Source organism: Choloepus didactylus, chromosome 23 (assembly GCF_015220235.1).
Source record: "Choloepus didactylus isolate mChoDid1 chromosome 23, mChoDid1.pri, whole genome shotgun sequence".
NCBI classification, from domain to species: domain Eukaryota; kingdom Metazoa; phylum Chordata; class Mammalia; order Pilosa; family Megalonychidae; genus Choloepus; species Choloepus didactylus.
The window spans coordinates 3,793,869-3,815,112 of record NC_051329.1 but is presented as its reverse complement, the minus strand read 5'-3'; the positions used below and the strand labels follow the sequence as shown (position 1 = coordinate 3,815,112).

Genomic DNA, 21,244 nt, shown 5'->3' with positions numbered 1-21,244 from the left:
TTCACTCAATAATGTCTTCAAGGTTCATATTGTCTCATGTATCAGAACTTTGTTCTCTTTTATGGCTGAATAATATTCCATAGCATGTATATACCACATTTTGTTTATCCGTTCATTAGTTGGTGGACATTTGGGTTGTTTCCATCTTTTGGCAACTGTGAATAATGCCACTATGAACACTGATGTACAGACGTCTGTCCAAGTCCGTTTTCAGTTATTTTTGGTATACGCCTAGAAGTGGGATTGCTGGGTCATGTGGCAATTCTATACTTAGCTTTCCAAGGAACCACCAAACTGTCTTCCACAGTGGCTGCACCATTTTACATTCCCACCAGCAGGGAATGGGTGTTTCTATTTCTGCACATCCTCTCTAACACTTAGTAATTTTCTGGGTTTTTAAAAATAGGAGCCATTCTAGTGGATGTGATCTCATTGTGGTTTTGATTTGTATTTCCTTAATGGCTTTTCGTGTACTTTTGGCCACATTTGTATTATCTCTGGAGAAATGTCTGTTCAGGTCTTTTGTCCATTTCTTAATTGCATTGTTCGTGTTTCTGTTGTTGAATTGAAGGATTTCTTTATATATTCTGGATATTAAACCCTTATCAGATATGTGGTTTCCAAATGTTTCTCCATATGTAGAGTGCCACTTTACTTTCATGATGAAGTTCTTCAATGTGCAAAAGTTTTTAATTTTGATGCTGTCTCATTTTCTGTTTTTTCTTTTGTTATGCTTTGGGTGTAAAGTCTAAGAAACCATTGTCTGACACAAGGTCCTGAAAATGCTTCCCTCTGTTTTCTTCTAGGAGTTTTAAAGTTCTGGCTCTTACATTTGACTGATTTTGAGTAGATTTTTCTATGTGCTGTGAGGTAGGGGTTCACCTCTATTCTTTTGAACGTGGAGACCCAGTTTTCCCAGCACCATTTGTTGAGAATATTCTTTCCCCATCCGAGTGGTCTTTCATCCCAGACAAAAATCAGTTGGCCATAACTGTCAGGGTTGATTTCTGAGCCCTCAGTTCAGTTCCATTGATCTGTGTGTCTGTATGTCTGTCTTTGTGCCCATACCATGCTGTTTTGATTACTGTGGCCTTATAAAAGTTTTAAGATGGGGAAGTGGGAGTCCTGGAACTTCGTTCTTTTTCGAGATGGCTTTGGTTATTTGGGGCCCCTTACCCTTCCATATAAATTTGATAATGGGCTTTTCTGTTTATGCAAAGAAGGTTGTTGAAATTTTGATGGGGATTGTGTTGAATCTGTAAATTGCTTTGGGTAGAATTGACATCTTAACAATGTTAAGTCATCTAGTGCTTTTACATGGAACATCCTTCCATTTAATTAGGTCTCCTTTGATTTCTTTTAGCAATGTTTTGTAGTTTTCTGCATACAGGTCCTTTATAGCCTAGGTTAGATTTATTCCTCCATGTTTGATTCTTTTAGTTCCTATTGTAAAAAGAATTTTTAAATTGATTTCCTCTTCTGATTTCTCATTACTAGTGTATAGAAACACTGCTGATTTGGGGCGTTGATCCTGTGCACGCCACTTTGCTGTATTCATTTATTGGCTGTAGGAGCTTTGTTGTGGGATTTTTTCAGGATTTTCTTGTACAGGATGAGGTTGTCTGCAGATAGGGGAAGTTTTACTTCTTCCTTTCCAGCATGGATGCCTTAGGCTACAGTGGAAATTTTTACACTGATTATGTGTTAACCACACTAACATCGAGTTGTGGTAACACACACAGCACAAAATTAGGAAAAGAAAAAAGAGGAAATAAACGTCCAAGGCAGGACCCAGACGGTGGTCCCCAGGGATGTGCTGTGAGACCCTTCCGTCTCGGCCGCGGGCTTGGAAAAATCGACAGCAAATGCCAAGAAGGAGCAGGAGGGCTCAGGGGCCCCGGCGTTGGGCTGGGCAGGGACGGAGGTCGACTCAGCCTCAGAAAGATCTGGGAGGTTCCTTCGAAGCGTGATGGGGTCCTCGGCCTTGGGGGTCTGTGGACGGGGTTGGGGGTGGGGGACAGGGCTGGTCTGTGCATTTCTAAAATACGGTGCAGAATGTGAGGTGTCCGTCTGATTGCTGAGGAAGCACAGCTTCCCCCAGAGTGTGGCAGGGTCCCGAGGCAGGTGCTCCTGTGCCCCCAGCCCTCCGTGCTCTCCCCCCAGCCCTGCCCTGCGCGGCTGCGCTCCGGGGTCGCTGCACAGGCTGGATGGCTGGACGGCCTCCGCTCCCCGCTGGGCTTGACCGCGAGAGGCTCCAGCAGGGAGGCCCAGGCAGACTGTGGCCGCGTCCTCCTGGGGGGCTGCCTCCGGGATCCAGTGCCTTCCCCTCGCCTTGCCCTTCAGGTGGTAGTGACCTCGTGGAGCCCCCTTTATTTGTTTCCTAAGATTTGTGAGACAAATCACAAGGTAAGCGGCTTGAAACAATACAGAGTTATTCCCTCACTGTCTGGAGCCCAGGAGTCCCAAACCAAGGTGTGGCCGGGCCACGGCCCTCTGAGGGCTCCGGGGCGCTCTCCTCCCTCCTCCAGCCCCCTGTGGCCCCGCGCGCCCCCTGGTAACCCGTGGCTTGTCGCATCTCTCCAGCCTCGCCTCTGTCTCCCTTGCCCCCTCTTCTCTTCCCGTAAGGACACTGGTCCCCTACTCCACCATGGCCTCATCTTCATTTAACTAATCACATCTGCAAAGGCTACTTTCCAAATACGGTCGCGTTTTGAGGTTCAGTCTGGGGGGACGCTGTTCAACCCGCCACACCCCTGTGGCTCTGGCGTGCTTCCCCATCTCCTTCTGGCTTCCCCTCGGCCTGCCCGTGCCTCTGGAGCCCCTTCCCTAAAGTCTGCTCGAGTTTCCGGTGTGCAGTGCCATCTGTTCCCTGCCTGGACTCACTAGGGCTGGGCCAAGCGAGCGAGGGGCGGTGCAGCTGGAGTGACGAGACCTGGACGCCACCAGACGCTGGCCAGGTTCCCTGTGGAGCTGCTGGCCGAGGGCCTCTTGCAGGGCTTTCCTCTCTCTGGCCCCCCGCCAGCAGGAACGACGGCTCAGCCACCACCGTGGCCCCAGGGTTCTGCCTCTCAGGACAGTGTGGTTGAGACAGATGGGCAGGATGCGAGCTCAGGATCAGAAACAAGTTGTGGTCATTTCCCCACCTGCCCACCCTGCACAAGCTACCCCCTCAGTGGGCTTCAGTTTTCTCGTCCCAAGTTAGGGTGCTAATTGTGGCCCATAGGCCTGGAGAGAACCAAGCATGAGAAGGGTGGGAAAACACAAGGCAAATGTCAAGCAAGGGATGATTATTGGGTAAGAACATTCACTGTTTTATATTAACAGAGCAGGTACACAAACTCAAGTGTACAAGAAATAAAAATTTGATCTTTCTCTATCTGAACTTAATTTCCATTTCCAGCCCCCAGCCCCTTAAGTGACAAAATATATATATATATATAGTTCCAGGAGTTTAATTTTTGGGACATGTTAAGTTTGAGATGCTAATTAGAAATCAAAGAGGAGATGTTGAAGGAGCAGTTGGATGTCTAGACAGGTGATCTGGGGAGCTGGTGGCACAAAAATGGTACTTAAAGCATTGTAACTAGTAATCACAATAATTAGAGGGATGCACGAGATGCCATGGAAACACAGAAGAAGGAGTGAGGCATTATTTCAAGAAGCGGGTCATGAAGTGTGTTTGCCACACCAGCAAGATCAGCACCGTCTGGGAGCGTGTTAGGAATGCACATGCTCAGGCCCCCAGACCCTCTGAGCCAGAAGCTCGGGGGATGGGGCTCAGTAGCCTGGGTGAGAAGCAGTCCTCCAGGAGATTCGGACGCTCACTCAAGTTTGCAAAGCCGCTTGGCTAGAAGAGGGTTCAGACAGTCACATTAGACATCAGTGGTGGACCAGCAGCCGCCACAGCTTTGCTCTTGGCAGCGGCTCTGGCCTCTGCTCTAGAAGCAGGTGATGCCACCGGGAAGTTGCCAAGGCCTGAGTGACAGCGGAAGATGAAAAGAGAGCATGTGCTGCTCAACTAGCTCTCCTGTGACCCACCCCGGCCTCCCCAGGTCCTTGAGACGTGCCCATGGCTGATCCAACGGCCGACTTGCCCTCAGCTGGCATCGTTCAAAGGTCAGAGTGGGCCATGATCTCCGTGGGCCTCCCACCCACAACGAAAGATGGAAAAGAGTCACAGAAGAGACGCCAGGGGACTTAAAAGGTTCATGTAGGGTTTTGGGTTCCTTTTTGCAGACAACAGCTCATTTTGTGATGCTGTGGTTCCCACTGCCAACCACTTAGGAGATGATTAATGTGCCTTGGGACTTCCCCAGACATTTATGACACCTCTAGGAACAGCACTGACAATGGCTCTATCAGGCATGGCAACGTCACACTCCTGGCGTTCCTCTTAATTGTTTATATATTCTGGAGCAGCAAGGTTGCCTCCCACCAGAGCTCGGAAAGTAATAAATGCGAAAAGTCAGTGGTGTGTAAATTACAACGTTGATTAAAGAAGTGATTACTGATATAACTCTTGCCGGGCTCTGATGCTAATGTCTGCGCAGATACAGGGCAGTGTTTATATGCTAATCACAAGTCTGGGACACTGGCAAAAATTGGTTCCGTCCTTAATGAACACGTAAACATTTTTAAACCAATCCTGACCACGAGTGAGAAGATCCATCCATGTGGTTTCTCCCACTGCTCTCTGCCACCAGCCCCTGCAGATGGAGGAGATTCTCTCAGCCCAGCCCCCACCAGCTGCCCCTCGAAGCAGAGGTGTGTGTTGAAGGTGAAAACTGGGCCCAGAGTAACCATCCACAGTTCTCGAAAGCTGGGGAGAGGGAGATCAGAACACAAAGATTTCATAGTTCTGCGTCATGTACTTTTGAATTGGGTCCATAGAGCCCCTGCAGGGGATCCTGCTCCTTTCAGAGTCCACCATCGAGATGGGAAACAGATGAGCAAAACGACGATCATAAAATATGGTATCTGCGATGTGCGGGATTCATGAATGACTTCGCTGACTCCGAAGTGTGCTGCAAATCTGCATGTGTGTGCATTTCCCTAGCAAGAACTAGCTTTATTTATTCTCAGAAAGCATCAGTGACCCTAAAACATGAGGAACCACTGTCTGATCAGTTTAGAAGCTTTCAGTTTAGCTTGTGGTGTTTGTGCTGCTCGGCTCCATCTCATCCCAGTCTCGCACCTAATCTGTCCCCACCCCAAGGTCCTTGTTTGGTTGTCCTGAGGTAGCGCCTCCATGAAGAAAGGGCCCTGCTCACCGGTCCGTCCGTCCATCCGTGCTTGCCTCCGTCCATCCATTCAGTACACACTTGACTGCTCTCCTGCTGCATGAGCAGCCTGCTGTTAGGCACCAAGAACTCAAAGACGAATAAGATGTGCTTGCCTTCAAGGTGTTCACAGTTTAGTGGGCGACAACAACATATTGGGCCAGTTTAAACCCTATTCCACAGACTCAGCTGTGCACATCCTCTGTTCTGGGTTCCTGTGGAGACACTGTCATCACTCGGAAATGCCCGGCGCTGCTCCCTCCTGCCTGCCTGAGCCCACGGGCATCTTTCGGGGGCTCTTTGCCACGGGAATGTCTATGGGGATGGCTGCAGTTCCGTTTCCTAAGGGTTTAGACTTTGAAAAAGAAAAGTCAGATTTTGAAGACTTTGTGTTATTTTTTGTTGTTGTTGTTGTTTGCTACTCTGTCTCATCCCTTCCCTGAGGCAAAGATCTACTAGAGAGGCTGAAAGGAAAGGGCAGAGCACAAGGAAAAGGAATCATCAGTTGCTGGCTGCAAATGTGCTTCTGACAGTCATAAAATAAACATGATGCAAATATATAAAAATCCTGGGGTGCCAGGCGAGGCATCCCAGGGAGTCCTGAGCTTGGCCAGGCTAACGGGATTGAAGGGGGCTCCACGCGTGAAGGTCGGGGAGGCCCTGGGCTGTGTGATGGGAGAGAGTGTGGCGATGGTGAGAATCCTGCTGGAGAGGATGTGGTTTGGACTCCTCCCTCCCTGGGAGGCTGGGTGGGGTGGGGCGTGGGGGCGGTTGTTCTCTGAACAGACCTCGGCCGGGGTCGCAGACCACCCTGGCACCTGCAGGGCACCCCCAGCTGTAGGGGGTGGTTTGGTGCATGTTCACCTTCTCTGTGATTGCTGAGTCCCACCTCCAGCTGCCTTCTTTTCCATCCCAGGGTCTTCCCAGAGGCTGCGCGCTCATGGGTAGGCTCAGCCTGGAAGTACAGGGGAGGTAGCACCCTGGGGAGACAGCCCCCAACCAGTGGGAGCATGGAGCTGGCAGATGAATATCCCACCCCTTATTCCTCAGACGGATGGTTCCGTCGCTTATCCCGAGGCCCCGGAGACACTGAGCCTGAGGAACACGCAGCAACCTCCAGAAGCCCTTTCCTGTTTTCTACCTCCCTCACTGCAGCCTGGGGTCCCTCCCAGGTAACCTGCTTGCCCCGAATCCTCGCCTCAGGCTCCGCGCTGGAAGGACCCTAGCCCGGGCACGCGTTCTGCCCGAGGAAGGCGGGCCGCAGGCTCCGGGAACGGCTCCATGCCCTCCTCCACCCTTGCAGGTGTCCAGCCGCTGCGACTGCGTCTTTGTCAACGGCAAGGAGATGAAGGGCAAGCTGGACGCCGCGGTGGACTTCACCTACCAGTACCTGACCGCACCCCTGCGCCTCGCCGTGTGGGTGCCCCGGCTCCCGCTGCAGATCGAGGTGTCCGACACGGAGCTGAGCCAGGTCAAAGGCTGGAGGGTTCCCATCGTGGCCAGCAAGAGGTGAGCCGGAGTGGGGGGCGTTCCTTCCTCACCCTGACACCAGGGGGCTGAGACGGCCCAGCGTGTGGCCGTGCTGACATCATGTCCTCGTTTCAGGAATGTGTTTTTCTAGCCCTCGGCCCCAGGGAATTGGAGGTGTGGTTCATTTTCTCTGAGAGAGCGATAGCATCCTCTTCTGTGCTCTATGAAAAGCTCTGTGCAGTTCACAGTATTGGATAAAATTTAGTTGCACCCATACTGCCAGTGAGCCTCACTGCTTGCTGTCCAACAACAGAAAGCCGGCCTGTGACTTACGCTGTGGCTCCGGCTGTAGGAGTTTGAGGTTCTCTTCACCCCTGTGGCTCCCAAGGCCACGTGTGTCAGCTTTGTGAGCAGTTATCCCTGCATTCCCAGCTTCCTGCCTGGAATTCTCCATCGTAAATCCTCAGAGCTGTTTTCCTAACCGCCCCCAGACCCCAGCCCCCAGGGCCTTCATTTTCAGGGACAAGCTGGAGATCACCACAGGACGAGCAGGCGGGACCGTGGGATGTCAAGTCCTTTTCCACAAGGAAAGCCTAAAGGAATGTGGCCTGACTGGACGACCCGCAGGCCTTCAGATCATGGCCTGATCCTGAGCAACCAACACAGTGGATTTGTTCAGTGTCCTTGAAGAGGGAGGAACGGAGACTCCCTGGGTTCGAGTCCAGGCTCTGCCGCTCACCAGCTGTGTAACTTCTCTGAGCCTCAGTGTCCTCCTCTAAACATCTGAGTAACAGTTTTGCCTAATGGTATTATGAAGTTAACAGAGTTAACACTTGAGGGAGCTTACAGTGGGGCCTAGCACACCTTAAGATATTGCAGGGCAGCGCTGGCCAATAGAATGTTCTTTGGTGATGGAATGTTCTAGAACTGGGCCTGTCATACCCCAAGATATCTCAGGACAACTGGCCCAACAGAACCTTCAGTGGTGAAGGAATGTTCTAGAACTGGACCCAGCACATCTCATGATCTCAGGACAGTGTTGCCCAATGGAACATTCTGTGGTGGTGGAATGTTCTAGAACTGGGCCTAGCACACCCCAAGATATCTCAGGATAGCATGGCCCAATGAACCTTCTGCCCTGTCCAGTGTGGTAGCCACTGGCACATGTGGCTATCGGGGGCTTGAAATGTGGCCAGTGTGACTGATGAACCGAACTTTTTGTTTTAAAATGTAAATAGCCACCTGTGGGTGATGGCTGCTTGCTGGGCAGTGCAGGCTCAGCCAGTGCTTAAGGAGACGGGTAACCCTGGAGCTGCCTGGCAATCAGGCCACTGTGCCAGGCATCCCCGAGGCTGCTGTCTGCAGCGCTGCCTTGCCCAGGTGAGGTGGCACCTGCCGAGCAGGTGCTTCGGTGCAGTCCCCTGGCCTGACGCCTCCCCTCTCCCCCAAGGCTGACTCGAGAGAGCGAGGAGGAGGAGGAGGAGGAGCGGCGGGGCCGGGGCTGTGCCCTACAGTACCAGCACGCCACAGTGCGCGTTCTGGCGCAGTTTGTGTCGGAGGGTGCGGGCACCTGGGGCCAGCTGAGCCACCTGCTCGGCCCCACCTGGCAGTTTGACGTCACCCACCTGGTCGCAGACTTCATGAAGCTGGAGGAACCGCATGTCGCCACGCTCCAGGATGGCGGGGTCCTGGTCGGGAAGGAGGTCGGGATGACGACCATCCAGGTAGGAAGCCATGTGCTTGTACCCCAGTGCTGAGCAGGGGGCCTGGCCTGGGGGGGCTCGCAGGACGGGGGTGCCCTGAGCTCCCGACAGCCCCTCCCTCACATGCTGCATTCTCCGTCCCCAGTCCCAGCACATCCCATCCCACCTCTGCTTCCCCCACCTCGTACCCACTTTCCAGATTGCCCTCCTCCTCCCTCCTAGAAATAGCCTCGTGTCCCACTTCTGCCGGTGGCCAGGCCAACAAGCACCCTTTCTCTTCTGTCTTCCCTCCACGTTCTTTCAGCCACTCGGTCATGCTGCCATTTATTCATTCAGCCAAGTCTCTTTGAAAGCTGCCTACCTTTTGCTCAAGGAAATACAGAGAAGGGTGGGATTCCAGGAAAGGTGACAAGGCAGTGGGAGATATTTGGCTAGAGGGTATTTTCCTCAACCCTCCAGCTCCCACCACTACTGACCCCACATTTCTGCAATGTCATTCTAGACCCTTACGTGACCACAAACTGTAGAAGTAATTAGTACACGTCTATCGTTTCACCTGCACATCCCAACCCAACTTAGGGCTTATAAGATGAGGCAGAAAATAAAGTTTTGGAAGAGGATGCATTTGGTGGGTGAGGATGGACTATTTATAATTCACTTCCCCTCAATTCATTCCATCGTTCACATAGAATGTGATGTAGATGACACAAAGTAGTTTGCAGCTCTTCATGAGTCCAGTTAGCAAGACTGCCTTGTTCAGCTAACCAGGTTGTGCACTGCACAACCTATCTCAATAGGAGGAGGCATTCCTTTTTTATTTGAGCAGTAATTCACTAACATAAAATGGTTAACTTTAAGTGCACAATCTAGCAGCATTTAGTACGTTCACAGGTGCTGCAACCATCACCTCCTCTCCCTGCCCCTGACAACCCCAGGTAGCTTTCTGTCTCTATGGATTTACCTATTCTGGATGTTTCATGTATGAGGAACCAGGCAGTGTGTAACTGTGTCTGCCTCCTTCTTCTTAACCTACTGTTTCCAAGGGTCATCCACACTGTAGCATGTATCAGAACTTCGTGCCTTTTTTTAAAATGCAATTTTATTGACATAATTTCACATACCATGCAGTCATCCAGTGTACGATAATTGTTCACAGTACCATCATATAGCTGTGTATCATCACAATCAATTTTTGAACATTTCTGTTATTCCAAAAACAGAATAAAACATCCCATCCCTCCCCACCACTCTCCTATTATTCATTTACTTTTTGTCCTCATTTTTCTACTCATCTGTCTATACACTGGGTAGTGGGAAGGTAAGCCACCAGCTTTTCACAGTCACACCATGTAAGCTACATAGTTATTAAATCGTCTTCAACAATCCAAGCTACTGGTTTACAGTTCAAAAGTTTCAGGTATTTCCTTCTAGATATTCCATAAACTAAAAAGATCTGTCTATATAATGCATAAGAAGGACTTCTCAACTCCATTTGGAATCTCTCAGCCCTTGATACTTTGTTTCATTTTTCTTCCCCCTTTAGGTCAAGAAGTCTTTCTCAATCCCATGATGCTGGGTCAAGGCTCATCCCTGTGAGTCATGTCCCATGTTCCCAGGGAGATTTACACCCCTGGGGGTCATATCCCACGTAGGGGGGAGGGCAGTGAGTTCACCTGTAAACAGAGAGAGAGGCCACATCTGAGCAACAAAGAGGTTCTCTGTGGGAGACACTCAGGCCCCATTATAAGTGGGCTTAGCCTCTCCTTTGCAGTAACAAGCTTCACAAGGGCAAGCCCCAAGATGCTGACTCTCATAGCTGCTGAACCCTGACTCGGAGTCTCAGGTGTCTCACCGTACCCAAAAGGACTTTATTCCTTTTAAAGTTGGAATAGTATCCCGTTGCCACAATTTGCTGAGCCGTCTTCCCATTGAAAAATGGGTATTGTTTTCAACTTTGAGCAGTTGTGATTACTGCTGCTGTGAACACTTGGGTACAGAATTTCTCTGAGCACCTGTGTGTACTTCCTTTGGATATATACCTAGGAGCAGATTTTCAGGGCCACGTGGTCATTCTATGTTCTACTTCGCTGATTCCTCAAAAACTGTTCTCCACAGCAGCTGCACCATTTGATATTCCCTCTGGCAACATGTAAGTGCTCCAATTTCTCCACTTCCTCACTAATACATGTTATTTTCTGTTTGTTTTTAAATAGCCATCCTCATGGATGCATTGTGGTTTTGACTTGCAGTTCCCTAGTAACTAATGACATTGAGCATCCTTTGATGTTTTTTGGCCATCTGTATATATTCATTGGAGAAATGTCTGTTCACGTGGCCATTCATTTTTAAAGATAGCACACTCCCCCCCTATGTGGGATCTGACACCCAGGGGAGTGAATCTCCCTAGCATCGTGGGATGGAGAACATCTTCTTGACCAAAAGGGGGATGTGAAATGAAATAAGCTTCAGTGGCAGCAAGATTCCAAAAGGAGCTAAGAGGTCACCATGGTGGGCACTCTTACGCACAATATAGACAACCCTTTTTAATGAATTGGAATAGCTAGCAGTAAATACCTGAAACTATCAAATCTTGAATCTTTTTTTTTTAATTGAGATTGTTCAGATACCATACAGCTATCCAAAGTGTACAATCAGTTGCACACGGCACCACCATACAGCTGTACATCCATCAACACACTTCTTTTTCAATTTTTAGAACATTTTCACTACTCCAAAGACCAAAAAAGGAAACTCACATCCTCCCATACCCCTAACCATGCCCCACCTCCATAGTATTGGTAAAGTACATTTGTTACTGTTTATGAAAGAATGTTAAAATACTACTAATTAGTATATAGTTTGTAATAGGTATATATTTTTTCCCTGTATGCCTCTCTATTAGTCTCTAGTTATAGTGTCATACATTTGTTCTAGTTCATGAGAGAGATTTCTAACATTTGAATAGTTAATCACGACACTGGCCACCACAAGAGTCACTGTTTTATACATTCCCATCTTTTAACCTCCCACTTTCCTTCTGGTGACATGCGTGACTCTGAGCTTACCCTTTCCACCACCTTCACACACCTTTTAGCACTGTTAGTTATTCTCATTACATGCTACCATCACCCCTGTCCATTTCCAAATATTTAAGTTCTCCCTAGTTGAACATTCTGCTCACAATAAGCAACCGCTCCCCATTCTTTAGCCTCATTCTATATCCTGGTAACTTATATTTCATGTCAATGAGTTTACATATTATAATTAGCTCATATCAGTGAGAACCGACAATATTTGCCTTTATGTGTCTATCTTATTTCACTCAATATAGTGCCCTCAAAGTTTCATCAACCCATTTCTTCTAAGATGGTTTTGTTCAAACACTACATACTCTGTCCTAAGTAAACAATCATTGTTTCCGATAGTCATGTATTTATGTATTGCGCACCATCGCCACTCTATATAAGGACATTTCTTCCACAAAGATGGAGGAAGAGTCAAAGAAGGCAAAAGAAAAAGGCAAGAGAAAGAAAAACAAAAAAACTTGATAGCTAGAAGGTGACAAAAAGAAAGATAGCATTAACCTAAAGTAGAATAAAGAGTCAGACAACATCACCAATGCCAGGAGTCCCATATCCTTCCCCTATCCCCCCCCCCCATATGCATTTACCTTTGGTATATTGCTTTTGTTACATTAAAGGAAGCATAATATGATGTTTCTGTTAATTCTAGCCTCTAGTTTGCATTGACTGTATTTTCCCCCCAATCCCACCCTATTTTTAACACCTTGCAATGGTGCCATTCAATTGTTCTACCTCATGTGAAAACATATTTGTACCTTTTATTACAATTGTTGAGCACCCTAGGTTTCCCTGAGTTACGCAGTCCCAGTCTTTATCATTCATCTTTTGTTCTGGTGTCCCACATGATCCCAGCCTTCCTCTTTCAACCATATTCACAGTCATCTTTGTTCAGTGTACTTACATTGCTGTGCTACTGTCTCCCCAAATTGTTTTCCAAACTTCTCACTCCTGTCTTTTCCTTTCTGTCTGCAGTGCTTCCTTTAGTGTTTCCTGTAGAGCAGGTATCTTGTTCACAAACTCTGTCATTATCTCTTTGTCAGAGAATATTTTAAGCTTTCTCTCATATCTGAAGGATAGTTTTGCCAGATATGGGATCCTTGGTTGGTGGTTTTTCTCTTTCAGTATCTTAAATATATCACCCCACTTCCTTCTTGCTTCCATGGTTTCTATTGAGAAATCCACACATAGTCTTATCAAGCTCCCTTTCTCTCTTGCTGATTTCAGGATTCTCTCTCTTTCATAATCTGATTTTTAAGCGTCTTGGCATAGGCCTATTCAGATCTATTCTGTTTGGGGTACACTGTGCTTCTTGGATCCATAATTTTATGTCTTTCATAAGAGATGGGAGATTTTCATTGATTATTTCCTCTATTATTGCTTCTACCCCTTTTCCCTTCTCTTCTCCTTCTGGGACACCAATGACACGTCAATTGTTGCTTTTCATTTTGTCTTTAAGTTCCCAGAGACGTTGCTTATGTTTTTCCATTCTTTTCTCTATCCATTCTTTTGGGTGTAGGCTTTCAGGTGCCTTGTTCTCCAGTTCCTGAGTGTCTTCTTCTGCCTCTCGAGAGCTGCTGTTGTATGACTCCATCGGGTCTTTCATCTCTTGTGCTCTGCCTTTCATTTCCATAGATTCCGCCAATTGGCTTTTTGAACTTTCAATTTCTACCTTATGTACGTCCTGTGTTTTCATTATACGGTTCAGCTCTTTCGCCATATCTTCCCTAAACTTTTTCAGTTGACTTATTATTAGTTGTTTCAATTCCTGTATCACAGTTGAAATGCAAGTTTGTTCCCCTGACTGGGCCATAACCTCATTTTTCTTGGTGTAGGTTGTAGTTTTCTATTGTCTAGGCATGGTTTCCTTGGTTACCCCAATCAGGCCTCCCCAGACCAGGATGGGCTCAGGTCCCAGAAGGAAGAAATATTCAATATCCAGTTTCCCTGAAGGTGTGTCTTAGAAAATTGGTGCACCCTGTGATGCTTCCGGTCACTGTGCTTTTCTGCCCAGCAGGCAGCGCGTGTTATCCTATAATTCTTGACTTGTGTAAGTTCTGAATGAAAGGCAGGTAGTAGAGCTGGGCCCCACCCCTTTCCTCTTAGAGAAGATGGATGCCTTAGGGGGTGGTCATTAGCATTTCAATGGTCTCTCTCTGCCTGTGCTATACCCGTCTGGGTCACAGAACTGGGAACTGAAAATGGCCGAGGCTTTCTCCACTGAGTCGAAAAAGGAACAGAGCTAGTCCGAGGCGACCCTCTGGCTCTCCAAGGTCAGCCATCACCCAAAGCCTCTGTCTACTTGTTGAGGATTCATACCTCGTAGTGAGCAGTTCACACTCACTAATTAAAACCCCAGTTGGAGCTCAGCTGAGCTAATTCACTTGCTGAGAGAAAGCTTCTCTCTGGCACCACGAGGCTTTGTAGCTCGGGCTGTGGGGCAGGGGTCTCCCGATTTGGATCCACAGTTCTTACTTACAGATTTTATGCTGTGATCTTGGGCAATCCTCCCAATTCAGGTTGGTGTGTGATGAGTGGACAGTCACATCTGTCCCCCTGCAGTTATTCCGGATTATTTACTAGTTGTTTCTGGTTTTTTTTAGCTGTTCCAGGGGAACTACTTAGCTTCCACTCCTCTCTATGCCACCATCTTAGATCTCCCCAAACCTTGAATGTTGAAGATGATTGTATAATAAAGTAGCTTATGAGGGGTAACACTGTGATTGGGAAAGCCAGGTGGATTCCAGTCCCCTTTGTCCAGTGTACAAATGGATGAGAAGAAAAACGGGGGCAAAAAAGATGGCATGGATTTCAATATGTATTTTAATTTACTCACAGATAGAAGAAAGGTATTGTAGAGAAGGGTGGCTCTACCTGATCCTTCCAAAGGCACCCATGAGCTAGGCTGTATATTGAAGCAGGTGTGGGGCCCCTTTGCTCCAGGCACCTGCTGACAGGCGTGATGGATCTGTCTCATGTCCACCGATCCTGCAGGTGTTGTCCCCACTGTCCGACTCCATCCTGGCTGAGAAGACAGTGACCGTGTTAGATGACAAGGTCTCGGTGACAGAGTTGGCCATCCAGCTTGTAGCTGGGCTGTCCGTCACCCTCCACCCCAGCGCAGAGAACAGCAGGGCCATCACAGCCGTGGCCACAGCCGAGGAGCTGCTGCGGACCCCCAAGCAGGTAGGAGCCTAAATGCAGGGGTCGGGGGTAGGGGGCTTATCGCTGGGCCTGATTCAGCCAAAGCAGGAGGGGGTAGGACTGAGCTGCATTACAAGGGGGAGGCCACTACCCTCAGAAAAAGCCACTCCTCCTCAGAGCATCACTTTCAGCCCTGGGGCAGCACAGGTCAACAAATTCACCCTCGACATGCTAACAGCCATGATCCAGCCTCACTGCCAGGATCCCCCCTGCGCTCCGGTCCCTCTGCTCCACTGTCCTCTCAACTGCGGAGTCATCGCTCACGAACCCGAGTCCGATCTTGTCTGCCACCTGCTGAAGGGCCCCCCAGGGCTTCTCTGGGACTTCTGCATTTGCTGTCCCCGAGCTTGGCTGTGATGTCACTTTCCTGTGCAGGCCCTCCCTCGCAGTGTCATCTCTATCTCAAAGTACTTACCTACATGTTTGCATATTTATCGTGCTTCTCCCCCCCGCAGTGTCAGCTCAGGGGCGAGAACCCCTGGTCACTGCTTTCTGCCCACTGTCCAGCAGGGTGCTGAGCCCACAGTAGGTGCTCCATAAGCGTGGGCCAAGTGGGTGACTGACTCCCAGGCTTGGGTTGGAAGGCAGGGATTCGAAAGGGAGGAGGGAGAAAGGTTCTCACCCTACATGTGGCACTGCAGCGTCCGACCCACTGGGGGCAGCTCCCTGGCTCTGGTAGTCTGCACAGGTGTCTGGTCTTCGGGACTTCCTGCAGGTAATTTGAGAAACGTGAGACAAGGGCAGGCCCTGAGCCAGGATGCCTGGGGGACGGCACAGCTCTGCCACCTTCCAGCCTTGGGAGCTCGGGCAGGGCTCAGTCCTGGAGGAGTTACAGTATCTAACCTCAAGAGTCGTTTTGCAAATTAGTTAGTATTAACACAGGTCTGGTGTGTAGAGCAGCGGCTGCCGGGCAGTGGTGCTGCATCACAGCAGCTGCCATCAGTTCTGACTGCTGTTTCATTAGTGTCGTCATCGCCGTCTCACTGTGGGTGCTCCTTAAAAGCAGACAGTCTGGGCCCAGGACTCTCTGCTTCTCTCCTGCTTTCATCTGGTGACTTACAGCTGCAAGAGGCACAGAGACCCGAGAGGAAGCTCACAGTAAATCCCGGCTGTGCCCTCAGGCTGCCTCCCACGTGCCCGGGACGGGGACCGGGGGGCTGAGCAGTAGGCTCTTACAGTCCCTTAAGGCACACTACTGGGACCCTGGTGGTATTCCAAGGCAGGGATGCCTGCTCAGGGGAAGGACGACAGATGACAGTCAAGGAGGCAGACGTGCTGGCAAAATCCAAGCACTCGTATTCTACTGGGAGAGAGTTCCAGCTACAGCACAGGGTTTCTGGGTAAGTGTCATTCTAGGGCAGGACCCCTGGCACCCATGAGTGAGGGAGGCTGTGTGTGGTGCATCTGTGACAAGCTGGATTGGAGAGGCTCAGAAAGCAAAGGTGTATCAGTGAGCTTCTGCTGCATAACAAATCGCCACAAACACAGTGGCTTCAAGCAGCACCCACGGAGTGCTCATGTTTGTAGATCTTAAGTCCAGGTGGCCCAGAGGGGTCTGTGCTCAGGGACTCACAGGCTGACATCCAGGCTGGCAGAACTGAGTGCCTTGTGATTGTAGAGCAGCAACCTGTTTCCTCAGCTGGTGGCCAGGAGGCTCTCAGGGCTCCTCAGGGCCACCTATCTTCAAAGCAGGGAAAAAGAGCTTGAGTCCTTTGCCTGCTTCAGAACCTCTGACTTCCCCTTATGCCACCAGCCAGAGAATCCTGTCTCTGCACCTCCCTGGTTCCAGGGTGGCATGTCTTGGGCAGGGCCTGCACCTTCTGCCTGGCATGAGGGGCAGGTGCTGCCTGTGACAGCCCCATCACAGGAGGGGCCTGGAGCATTCCAGCCACAGCCAGCCCTGGCTGTTTGCTCTTCTCTTCCAGGGACAGGAAACAGGCATGGGGTTTCAGGTTTACAAAGAGCAGAGGGAAGGGTGGAGAGAATGGAAAGCATGAAGCTATTTGCTGAGAGCAGGTAATTAACTAGGGTGGAGGACTGGCTGCAAACGCTCCCTGGCCTGGGACCGGGCCACCCCTCCAGCTGTCCAACATCACTCATCTGTCTTCATCGGCCGCTGGTAATTGGAGGGCCTCGGCAGCCACTCAGGAGGATTCGTGGCTGCAGTTCATCCGATTTGCAGACATGACTCCTGAAAGGCAGTGTGCTAAATCATTTCTGGGCATGTGTTATTTTAAGTCATTCCGAGTTTCTCATCTTCGGGGAAATGCGTTGGCTTCTCCTGAGAAGACGCGGTGTTCCAGTTTTGCTGTAATGAGCTGATGGCAGAGCTTTGTCTCAATCACACAGCGCGGCTGATGGAGATGGGTTTGGCAAGCCCAGGGTGTTCTGAGAGCTTAATTCAGATTGTCTGCCATTCAGGGGTCTTGTTTTATGTTAAGCTTTTTCTCCATCTAGAGTTTGTGAAGAAAAATTAATTCCAATAAAAAGTCAGCCAAGATGAACTTGCACACTGCATTACCAGTCCTTTATCTTGGCCCTCAGAGTTCAGAAGGCTGGCTCCTTGTTCTTGATATTTCCAACTCTAAAATACAAGATCTGAAAGATTATGAGAACAGCAGCATGTCCTTTCCCCGAGAAAGCGAGGACAGAAAAATGAAGCAGCACCTGGTATTACTGCATTAGGAGGAGCCTCATCACGGTGCCTGGTTTGTCCGTTTATGTGGATGGAGGAGTAAAGTGTGGGAAGCAACGTTGCTGAACCCTGTTTTCCCCCGGAAGCCAGTCCTGAGATGAGGATCAAGGGCAAGTACTTTATTTGGGTGGAAAGGAAACCCGGGTTGCAAGGAAGGGCAGGCAACAAGTAAAGAACGTGTTACCAAGCCGGCTACTGCCCTGGGCAACGAAGCCGGGATATGCACAAGAGTCAGCCATTTGCTAGGCTGCTTCTGGAAGGCGGTAACTCCTCGGCACTCTGGCTACAGGATGGCAACAGAGGGTCCGGAAGCCAGAGAAGACCTTGCAGGGCTGACACCTGCGAGCAAGGCGAGCAGGTAACAACAGCCAGTGCTCCACGTCTCTAGATTGAGTCCCCCATTTCCCACACTCCCACAGCCACCGCTTATCACCTGGGCTCTCTCAAAGACAAGTGAGACCCCCCAACTCAAACCGGACTAAATAGACACAGAAACCTGTGACTTTATGTCCAGGCATTTATAGTGTCAGGTACAGCTAGACCCAGGTGCTCAAATGGTGTCATCAGGAATCTTCATGCTGATGATTGGCGTTTTCCCTCACTTCTGGAGAAGGTTCGCCTATTGCTTCTATGTCTTATTTCTCTGGAACTCCCGTCAGACATTAGACACTCCCATTCATTTCTTTCCACTGTTCTTCCACCTTTTTCGTGTAAATTCCTTGCCTCTGCTTCTCTGTACACTAATCCTCTCATTAGAAGCATCGAATCTGCTGTTTAAACCACTCCAAGTGATTAATTTCAATAACTGTACTTTTCATTTCTGTAAGTTCTGTTTGTTTCCTGTCACATCTCCCTGTCTTTTTTCATTCACTTCTGCTCTTTCAGTATGGTTTCTACTCCTTTGACTTTATTTCATAGTCTCTTTTACGATTTTTTAAATCCTTGGTCCACTGATCTGTGTGAATTTTGTATGATTCTCTCCATTCCTGTGGTTTGTAACTTTTGTTGTCATTCTTGAGCTCCTCTTGAGCTGGGATTGTTTTTGCTGTGTTTTGTTTCTGAGGAATTCCTGTGCAGTTTTGTATTTGTGTGGGTCTGGGTTCAAGTTAATGTCTTTGCTTATGTGCTGTGCCACATAGAATAATTTCAGACTCCACACGTCAGCATGGAAAGGTGTGGGGTTTTCTCACCCCGTGCGTGGGGCAGGCAGCCCCCGCCTGGTCCTGGCTGTGTGGAGAGAGTGCTGTTTGCAGTCCCCATCAGACAAGGTCATGTTCTTGTCTGTCTGTAGGTGCTCGCATCCTGGCCACTGGCTGGTCTGACACCCCTGCCTCCCCCCAGGACCCTGCGGGGTCAGCTCACTGTATTTACAATCTGGAATGTGCTCTTTCTGAATCTGCATTTCCCTTTTGTATAGTCTTACCTGGCTTTTACTCACTCAGCCTGTCCATGTTGTGATTGGAACCTGTCCTTAAGAGATGGAGAGAGGGGCAGGGAGTTTTAACTCTTCTCTCCTCCAGGGTGGCCTCACCTTGGGGTAGATGCACCCTAAATGGCAGCAGGACGGTCACTCCCAGGCCCGGCCCCATCCCACCTGCTCCTCTTCTGTTGTTCCAGCTGAAGTCCAGGGGTCGAGTGTGACTGGATGCTTTGGATGATGGGCCTGTCCCCGCACCAATCGCCATGATGGGATGGTCCGATTGGGGAGACACTCCTTCCAGGTCCTGGGCTCCCCAAAGGAAAACTGGGGTTCTGGTTCCTGCCGGGAGAAGAGGAGTGGAAACCTGTAGGAAAGTAAATGTCTACCCCGGAGCCTGTCACTTCGGGACCCACGTCATCAGTTCAGGGAGGAAACCAGGGCCCAGGAAGATTGATAAAAAAATAAATTTTGCCCGGGATGGCACCCAGGAACCAGTGGATTCATGTGTTTAATTCACGCTCCCACTCCAGCCCCTGCCCTTCACCTCATGCCCAGAAGCCCAGAAGCCACCATGAGTGACCCAGGACCCTTTATCCACACACCCGGAGCTTCCCACCCCGCAGGTGTTCCCCTGGACCCAACTGCCGTCCATTCCCAAAGAGCTCCCTGATGGCACACCGAGGACTAAAATTCAGCGCGTTCAAATGTTCACGCAATTAACAGCCCAGCTAACCTCACTGGGCTGTCGGTTTCTCTGCAAGGAGTACTCAGTGCCCAGCACACGGCCTGGTACACAGGAAGCCCTGCCTGCAGAGCTGCTGAATAAATGAGAATGAAAGAATCACTAAGTACCTGTGCTTGGAGAACCAGGAATGATTCCAGCCACATGTCAGAATGGGTCACGTCAGTCGCCCGCCTGGGCAGTGTCTGCACAACTAGCAGAGAGCCCAGCTTGGGAACACTAGAGCTGGATGGGCTGGGACCAAACCCCAGCTCCACCGCTTGTGGGCTACATGATCCTGGACAAGCTGCTGAACTCTCCATGGCCCGGTTACTCGTCTGCAGGACGGGGAACACTGATGGTAACACGATCTGCCTTCTGTGTCGTTGGGAAGAGTAACCACCTGGAGGAGTGGCTGGGACCCAGGAGGTGCTGGGAAGTCTTGGCTCCCATCATCAGGGTGGTAGTAGGCTAGGAGTCCTGAAAGCCCCACATCCTTATCCCCGGAACCTCTGAATATGTTGGGCTTGGGCTACATCCAAAAGGGGTTTGTGATGAGGTCAGGGCCTTGGGATGGAGACCTCCTCCTGGATTGCCTGGTGGGGCCCAATGGAACCACTGGGCTTCGGCTGAGTCACAGCGAGCAGTGGGAGATGCGACAGTGGAGGCCAAGGGGAAAGGGTGAGGTGACGTGGGTCTACAATCCCCCCCCCCAAATGCAGGTGACTAGACCTGGGAGAAGGCAAAGAAAGGGATCCTCCCATAGAGCCTCGGGATGGAGCCATCCCTGCAGATTCCTCATCTGTAGCCCCGTAGGACTCTTTTTGGACTTCAGCCTCCAGAAATCTAAGGTAATAAAAGTTGGGGTCATTGGTAAGGTTCACTGTAGAAAACCAACACAGTCAACATCATCAGTCGTCACTAAAGTTGCAGGAAGGAGAATAAAACCTGGGAGTGGCCCGTCCACACCAACTGGGGATTGCTGGGCAGCTGAGAAAGAAATAGCCAAGTGTTCCCAAGAAACTCAAACCTCCCTTTGGGCCTAATTTCCACAAAGCTCCGAGTGGAGACCACAGACACATGCTAGATGAGGGACAGGCTTGGCACGGCCCAGGGCTCACGGTGAAGGGGTGGCGCGTGCTGCAGTTGGTACAGTTCTCTGCCAGGTGAGCCCCAGCTGGCTGCGACAGGACGGCTCCGTCTGCAGCCACCCTGCTGTGCACTGGGGACCTCGCCTACTGTGGTGATGTGTGGCCTGATGGGTGTCCAGGAGGGTGGCTGTCCCCAGGTTCTGAGTTGAGGGAGAGGGGAAAGGAGACAGGGATCCGACTTTCAGAACAGAAGGGGCCGAGCAGGCACTCGGTGGGACTGGCAGTTGGGCTCTGGCACTCGGGGTCCCCACTTGGCCATGTGAGAGGATCCGGTCACCACTAAAGCCGGCTCCCTGCCCTCAGGCAGCTCCTCCTCCAGGAGGCAAACAGCAGCGCCCACGGCCAACTCCAGCTGTGCCTTTGTGCCAACATGAAGTATGAACAGGTGCCGGGAGACACGCAGAGGAGGGGCCTTTGTGGCCAGGGGGCAGGCCGGGCTCCAGGGGGACGGTCTCCGAGGCCAGTGGCTTTCACACGTTTTTGCCTGGTCCCCACAACGGGAAATGCTCCGTGTCGGGGTG

At 50.2% G+C, this 21,244-nt stretch overlaps 1 protein-coding gene across 1 annotated transcript in view; it reads left to right on the top strand.

Annotated features, from left to right (window-relative positions):
- The window catches only part of TMEM132C (transmembrane protein 132C), a 374,779-nt gene that overhangs the window by 351,077 nt on the left and 2,458 nt on the right, over positions 1 to 21,244 (top strand). The window contains exons 6-8 of the mRNA XM_037817233.1: positions 6,583 to 6,788; positions 8,200 to 8,473; positions 14,527 to 14,718. Of these exons, the coding sequence (XP_037673161.1) occupies positions 6,583 to 6,788; positions 8,200 to 8,473; positions 14,527 to 14,718 (672 nt within the window). The remainder of the gene's footprint in view (positions 1 to 6,582; positions 6,789 to 8,199; positions 8,474 to 14,526; positions 14,719 to 21,244) is intronic.